Source organism: Miniopterus schreibersii (genome assembly GCF_964146895.1).
Source record: "Miniopterus schreibersii genome assembly, chromosome: 4".
In the NCBI taxonomy this organism is placed as follows: domain Eukaryota; kingdom Metazoa; phylum Chordata; class Mammalia; order Chiroptera; family Miniopteridae; genus Miniopterus; species Miniopterus schreibersii.
Window position 1 is genome coordinate 9346801 of NC_138105.1, and position 7515 is coordinate 9354315.

At 55.8% G+C, this 7515-nt stretch overlaps 1 protein-coding gene and 1 long non-coding RNA gene across 3 annotated transcripts; both read right to left on the reverse strand.

Moving 5' to 3' along the window:
• Window positions 1-205: 205 nt before the first annotated feature.
• LOC308556125 lies at window positions 206-6338 on the reverse strand. Of its 2 annotated transcripts, XR_013998677.1 has the most exons (5): window positions 6098-6338; window positions 5078-5229; window positions 4570-4701; window positions 4080-4138; window positions 206-1511 (listed from the first exon to the last, which is right to left on the reverse strand). It is a non-coding gene; the product is annotated as an uncharacterized lncRNA (long non-coding RNA). The 2 variants fall into 2 exon arrangements; XR_013998678.1 differs by lacking the exon at window positions 4570-4701 and having other exon boundaries at window positions 6098-6336.
• A 202-nt stretch (window positions 6339-6540) lies between these two features.
• Window positions 6541-6729, reverse strand: SMIM43 (small integral membrane protein 43; the record flags this gene model as incomplete). Its single annotated transcript, XM_081134018.1, has 1 exon — window positions 6541-6729. One exon carries the CDS (start codon window positions 6727-6729, stop codon window positions 6541-6543), a length of 189 nt encoding a protein of 62 aa, XP_080990144.1.
• Between the last annotated feature and the right edge of the window lie 786 nt (window positions 6730-7515).

The following is a 7515-nucleotide window of genomic DNA, read 5'->3' on the forward strand; positions in this document are numbered from 1 at the left end:
CTTAAATAATTGGAACAACAAATAGACATCTCTCTCTCCCCCTCCCTCTCTCTCTCTCTCAAATCAACAAAAAACATATCCTCAGGCAAGGATTAAAAAAAGGAAATCTGATATAAAAATAAATATTTTCTTCTCTCCATTAAGCTCATCCTAATTAACTCTCTAAAAACTATGGGTAACAATAACTCACACACACAAAAAAACTGAGTTACATATCATTATGTTTTTATTTCACGGCCTTTTAAAAAATATAAACCACTAAGTATTTGGAAAAACATTCACGGAATAATCATGTAGCAACCACATTACAGAAATGAAGTGACACAGGATGGACTGCAGAATGGACGGACCAGCCTCAGCTGACTTGCTCTGCCAGAGGCAGGTCCTCCCTGGGAGTGAGGAGGGGACCCAGGAGGGGACCCAGGGCCACCACCTTTCCACCCTCAATCGTCACTAAAGTTGGTCACAGGACCTCTCCCAGGAGGCCACTCTGTTTACACCTGCAAGGTGTGGCTTTCAGGTTACAGTCCTTTCCCTCTGGAAGGCAAGGGGGGGGACAGGGAAGGCCATGGACACCAAGCATGGGACTCAGTCAAACCCCCCCCCCAGTTCTAAAACCTATGGTAGGTGGAGACGAGTGCCCTGCTGTACAGCACAGTAGCCACGATCCACGTGTGGCTGCTTAAATTACTTAGAAATTAGACACATTTCATTTAGGAGTCAAATGAAATGAAAATCTCTGTCCCTGGTCGCACAGGTGGCCAGTGGTGAGCCTGTCGGCAGAGCAGAGAGGACATTTCTGTCTTCACAGAAAGTTCTCTGGCCGGCCTGGCCGTGGGAAGTGTTTCTCTTCCCTCGCTTAGCCAGGGTGGGGGCAGCTTGGAGAAGCACTTTTTCTTCCAGAATACTCCGAGTTGGCAGTGGAGTCAGACGGGGGTAGAGTAGCTTTTTTTACATAGAATACCCTCCCCTGTGCGTGAAAGGAAGGTCCCTGCGGGGGGGGGGGGGGGGGGGCAGCCAACCAACCAGATGCCTCCCAGATTCTGTAGGGAAAACTGGAGAAGAGACGAGAGAAGGGGGGCGGCCCGGTGGGAGCCTCCTCCATCCCAACCTCCACGAGGAGCCGATGTCCACGTAAGCGCAGGGTGCCCAGTCCTCCGCCAGCCGCTCCTGAGACAGGGTCACCCCGGCAAGGCCCAGCGCGTCTTCCCTACGCACTCCGAGCAGAGCACCGGCGCCTGGCCTGTTGCCGGTTGTCAAACATTGTCTCCTCTACAACTATACTTCGTATCTGGGCACCTTCATCTCTGTCCTTAGGAAGAGAACTCAGCCCTGGCCAGTGTTGCTCAGCTGGCTGGGCGTCATCCGGTGCACCCAAGGGTCGCGGGTTCGATTCCCAGTCAGGGCACATGCCCCGGTTGCAGGCTCCATCCCCGGCGGGGGCTGTGCAGGAGGCAGCCAATCACGGTTCCTCTCTGACATCGATGTTTCTCTCCTCCCCCTTCCTTTCTCTAAAAATCAATTTAAAAAATCTTTTAAAAATAAAAAAACAAAAAAGAGAACTCAGATTTTTATAGAAAGCCGTTATATATCCAGCTACATAATCTACATTTCTCAGGCAATGGTGCAGACAGCTGTCGCCAAGCACAGCATCTGGCCGGGGAGACGTAAGCAGAAGCGGTTGGCGCTGAGAAAGCTCTTTAGCAGGGAGCACACTCAAAGGGCACGTCCTTCGGGCTCCCTCTGTCTCCTCGGGGAACCTGAAGGAAAAGCCAGGGAACCTCAGGGGCCACCCCGACCCTGGCGCCTGTGAGCTGCTGAAGCAACACAGGCCTTCCCCATCTTAACCCCTGACGTGGCTAAGCCACCGGTCAGTCCAGCACCTTCGAGAGAACAACCCACCTTGATGCCCGAGAGGAAAGCGAGACTTCCACCTGCGAGTAAAAGGTCCCTTGCCTCAAGAATCTGTACACAATTCAGGAAGTTCAAGTGACCCAGGGTCATGCGAACACAACACAAGTTCAGGACAACAACGTTAACGTGAACCCACCCACATCGACACAGGCCGAGAGTGGACGAGATGATTCAGCTTATTACAGAAAATAGCTGCTGTTAAGGAAAATAGGGGGTTTCTAGCTTAGTCCATCAGGGCGTTTTTTTCTGAGTGCCTATTCTGTTCTGACGACTGCTGTGAACACAGGTCTGCCCGGTGCTTACCCAAACTCCTATATGGTGAGATGCTCGCTGCTCAGATAATTAATCAGGTCATTGTTTACACAAAATAAATGAAGTTATACATTAAATAAAGTAAGAAATGGAGAACTGAGAATTTATTTCACTGATTCAAACAAACAAAAATGTCAACACCAAAGTTCTGCACCTCGACTTTTCCCCTTGTGTGTGACACAAGCACCTCGTGGTGTTTCCGACTGACCCCAGTTTTAATTATGGATTTAGCTTCAGTGAGCAGGAGTACCTCAGAGGTGCTGTAAAACTTAGAAACAAAGTCCAGCCCTCTGCAAATGTTTCCCATGCACCACATCAGCACCATCTGTATTCTAAACGTCCCAGGTGAGTAGGTAGGAAAACAAGCATTTCCCACTATCCTAACTGGTTTAAACATTAACAGTGTTTAAATTTTGGCCATTTAAAAAATGTTAACTATTGCACTTATTTTGAAACTGCAGAAAAAACTGGAAACACGAACTGACAGGCTAAAAAATGGGGGTGCTGTAGATTTTCACCCCCCTACTTCCCAGTTTCCGCCCCTGCAAGGGAAGCAAACACAGGCCCTGGTGCTGCATCCTGCGCGGGAAGCCAGGACAGAGCACACTCTGGGCGGATCTCTCTGACCCTGGGGAATCACACCAGACGGCATCAGTCCTGAACCTGCAGCGGTGCCCTAAATCTGAAGTTCTGACCTGGAACCTACTCCACCAGACATTTTAGGTCCTGCAGGTGTGCAGGTGACGCCATCCACATTCCACTCAAAGTGCTCTTCTTTCCAGGAGAACTGCAGATTCATTGCACTCACAAACATGGTTACGGGCGAAACAATTAAGATCACTCTAATAAGATTTGGAGTCATTTCAAACAACTGAAATTTAGAAACAGGAATGAAATAAGAACACTTGAAATAAAATACCAGCATTACATAAAAATCAAATTATGGCCCATTTCCTTATAATGCAAGAAGTTCAACTCAGCTTCTAACATTGCTAAAAGCCTTTTATTGGAAATAAAACAGGAATGTTCTATAATTGGGTTACACGTATGGAGTGAGCAGCTATTTGAAATGTGCCTGACTTTTCAGATGTTTCCATGTAGAGCTCATATGTACATGTCTTCAAAAAGATGCAGTGATTGTCAAGACAAGGGTGTGGTCAGGGGACAGGAGCAGCCACGGTGTGCAGCCTGGAACCTAGACCCTTGTGGCTGTCAGAGCTTTCGATCAAGAATGTACAGAGCCCGGCCGCTGTGACTGAGTGGCTGAGACCTGATCAACCCATGAACCAAGAGGTCACTGGTTCGATTCTCAGTCAGGACACGTGCCTGGGTTGCAGGCTTGACCCCCAGTAGGGGGCGTGCAGGAGGCAGCCAATTGACGTTTCTCTCTCATCAATGTTTCTCTCTTCCTCTCCCTCTCTCTTCCCCTCTCTCTAAAACCAATAAAAACATATTCTTTAAAAAAAAATTTTTTTTAAATGTACACAGGCAGCAAAAATGTGAGTTGAAAAGTAGTTCTAATTTGGGAGATCAGTCTGCGTTGGGTTTTGGAAAAACGATGATGGAATAAATGCTGAGAAAAAGGCAGCTCATGCACAGGTGTCAAAGTTTCAAGAGCTGAGTCTCAGGAAGCAAAGGGCAAGGCAGGAGACCCGGGCACCAAGCTCTGCGAGCAGACGTGAGGAACCCTGCCTCCCAGAGCGCAGGGCTGCAGTCCAGGTGGAGAGGGGTAGATGGGAACTGAGTGGCTAACGGAGGTTACAAGAGAGGACAACCGCTGCTTGCACAGGAAACTGCATCAGCTGGACCAGCAGGGAGATGGGCTTAACACCCGGAGGGCAGCAACTACTCACCCTGAGTTCTCTGTAGCCTCCTGTTAGGAGAGTCAGGCCGGCAAACGCTGGACCAGGAGCTAAGAAGGGTCGAAAAATCAGGAAGCCGAGCAGGAGGTTAACATAATCTGCATCTGGTTATTTATAAAGTACCAAGTGACTGTTTCCCATCTGGTAAAGACTATAAGGGCTAATTAATGACCCCCACACTCATCTTCAACGTCCGTATGAACCACTCAGCCTGTAACTAAACGCCTGCAGAGGTGCCGCCCAACTAGAGAAGCACAGGACAGCGTCGGGGCGCCTGACAAGCCCGGGGAATTCAAGCCGGGTCTGCACGGAGCTCCGATGGAGAGGGGCGTGCATGTAAAGGTAAGAATCTGCTCATGACGCTGTATTTAAAACAAACCACTTGCTTCATTGCCAACAGGTCTATTCTAGCAAAGTGAACGGAAAATATGGGAACTTGTCTGACTGTCTCAGGCCAAATACTTTCCCCCTAATTACTCACCTCAGGGAGACTACTTTTTCTTCCCCTTGAATTATCAAAATAATTGCCTTCCACCTCACTTCCACATTAACAACTTAGGCAAAATTTAGTATTCTGTTGTTTTTAGCCTCTCAAGCTGGTCTTTCTTTGTGCCTAAAAATTAATCAATATTTTCAGTATTACAGACATGACAGGACAGCTGCTCCCACCTCACACAACTGAGCCCAAATCGCATCGGCAACGCCTATTTCAAGGTCAAGCACCCCCACGCTTTTCCAAAACAGCGGACTGCTGGTTACAATTGCGAACGCTCTCCAACCCCACTCTGGTTTCCAGGCTCCTCCGTGGACCCCGATGTTGCCCCGAGTTAGGAGTCTGTGTGGCCCCTCACTGGGTCTGAGGGCCAGGCCTTTATCTCATTGCACCATCTCCTCCATCCCAGCCTCTCAGCTTTTTGTAGACCCTGGGTCTTCCTAAATTTAGCTACGCCCAGGGACACAGGGAAAACCCAGGGTGGTGCCCCGCTTACCATTTGTGGAAAACTCCCATCTCTGGTGGTTCCCGCCCCTCGGAGCACGTTCCTGGGTCACCGTCTGTAACTGAGGCTGGGTCCTGGCTGCACCCGCCGGGGCAGTGGCTTGGCTCCGGACCTCGAGACCACATAAATCGAGGAAAAATCACCTGTAGGTGAAGTAGTAATTTCCCAAATTAACAGTCTGGAGGGTGCTCAGAGCACACTGGTGAGAAGCCCACTCCTTCCTGCCCGTCCTCCACAAGTGCCCCGTCCTGTACCCTGGAATGACCGCCTTGCTCCCCGGTCCCTTCTCCAGCGGCTCCCCTGCCTGCAAACAGCACATCTTTCCTCCGGCCTCCCTGGCAACGCCAGAGAACTCTCCGCGCGCACCCTCCCCGGGTTCCAGGCGCAGGGCGCAGCCACCCGGACACCACAGGGCCGGCGGCGAGGGCAGCAGAAGGGATTACGGGGAGGTCAGGATTCCCCTCAAAAGTCAGGCCAGTGCCTCCTTTCTCCGGCACCTCTGGTCTCAGCGCAGGGACCCCAAGGCGGTGCTTGTGGTACTTGAAGCGCCTCGCTGCCTCCTGGCCCCTGCCCCCTGGCCCCTGCCCCCTGCCTCCTGCCCCCTGGCCCCTGTCCCCTGCCCCTGCCTCCTGGCCCCTGCCCCCTGTCCCCTGCCCCTGCCCCCTGCCTCCTGCCCCCTGGCCCCTGCCCCCTGCCCCCTGCCCCCTGCCCCCGCCCCCTGGCCCCTGCCCCCTGCCCCCTGCCCCCTGCCCCCTGGCCCCTGCCCCTGCCCCTGCCCCCTGCCCCCTGGCCCCTGCCCCCTGCCCCTGCCCCCTGCCCCCTGCCCCCTGCCCCCTGCCCCCGCCCCCTGGCCCCTGCCCCTGCCCCCTGCCCCTGCCCCCTGGCCCCTGCCCCCTGCCCCTGCCCCTGCCCCCTGCCCCCTGGCCCCTGCCCCTGCCCCCTGGCCCCTGCCCCCTGCCCCCTGCCCCCTGCCCCTGCCCCCTGCCCCCTGCCTCCGGGCCCCAGACCCACACTCTTCCTCCGTCATCCGGATACTCAGGCTGACGGTGACCGCGTTGGGAAGGGGCTGGACCGAGGCATCCGAAGGGTTCCGCTGCGCGCGCCCTGGGTACAGGCTAAATTGCAGCCGGGCCTGGAGGAAGGGCTGGCAGGTGCCGGAGCCATTCGGGCTCCAAAAGCCGACCCCCTCTCTGTTCTGCCTCCCTCCCGGGGCCCCGAGACGGGAGCGGCCGGGGCTCGCCCCTGAGCGCGCGCCTGAGCCGGACCCGCGCGCCTGAGCCCCCGGGAGCAGCGACGCCCCTTCGCCGGTACTCCCCCCCCCCCCGACCCCCGGCCACCCCCTGGCCGCCCCCGGCCACCCCCCGGCCACCCCCCGACGCCCCCGCGCTGGAACCGACCTGCCCGCCCGACCCCGCGGGGCGCCCGGAGCCCCGCCGCGCCCGCCGCCCCGCGGGTCACGCTTCCTGCTCCCGGGAGAAGCCCCAGGGCTCCCGCAGCGACAGGCGCCCGGGCTGCGGCGCCCCGGCCGCGCCGGCCACCGAGTTCTCCAGCTGCCTGACGAGCAGGAAGAGCAGGAGGAAGAGCAGGAAGAGCAGGAGGAAGAAGAGCGCCAGGTAGAGCAGCAGGTCCAGCTCCCAGTCCATGCTCCCGTCCGAGGGGCCGCCCCGCGCCTCCGCCCTGCGGGGGACGGGCCGCGCCTCCCGGGCCCCGCAGCCTCCCGGGGGCCGGGCCGCTGTTCTGCAAATAACCTTCAGATCTACGAGTCCCCCACCCGGTGGGGCGCTTCGCCCCCTCTCTCCCTGTTCACTGCGCTCATCACTCCCGTCCTGGCCCTTCCAGGGGGCAGGCGCTCTGCGCGCGTCTCCATGCACAGCAGCAGGCGGGTGAGCAAAGCAGGACCGGCAGAGCGCGTTCCAAAGGGCGCACTGCACAGAGCTTCCCACTGTCAGCTTGAAATTCAGGGTCTTTGGTGGGAAGCAAAACCAAAACACAACAAACAACCTAAAGGGCGCCTTTTAGCGCCTGCCACCTCTATGTGGCCATGAAGAGGGCCCGTGGCCCACAGGGTCCCGCTTGGAAAGGAGCCGGTTTACCTACTGCTGTGTGACATGTCACCCCAAACACAGTGGCTTAAACGACATGAACACTGGTCACCTCCCACAGTTTCTGTGCTAAGAATTTAGGAGCCCTCAGCTGGGTGATTCCAGCCTGGGGTTTCCCGGGAGGTGACAGGCAGATGTCAGCAGGGAGCGGGAGGACCCACTGACAGGACTGAAGCAGCGCTGGCTGCTGGCAGAGGCTCCGTTCCTTCCATGACGGCTTCCCCCTAGGGCTCTTGGGTGCCCTCACCACCTGTGCTGGCTTCCGCAGAGCAAGCTGCCCACCGGAACCAGGCAAAAGCTGTGGCGCCCTTGAGGCTGCCCCCCAAA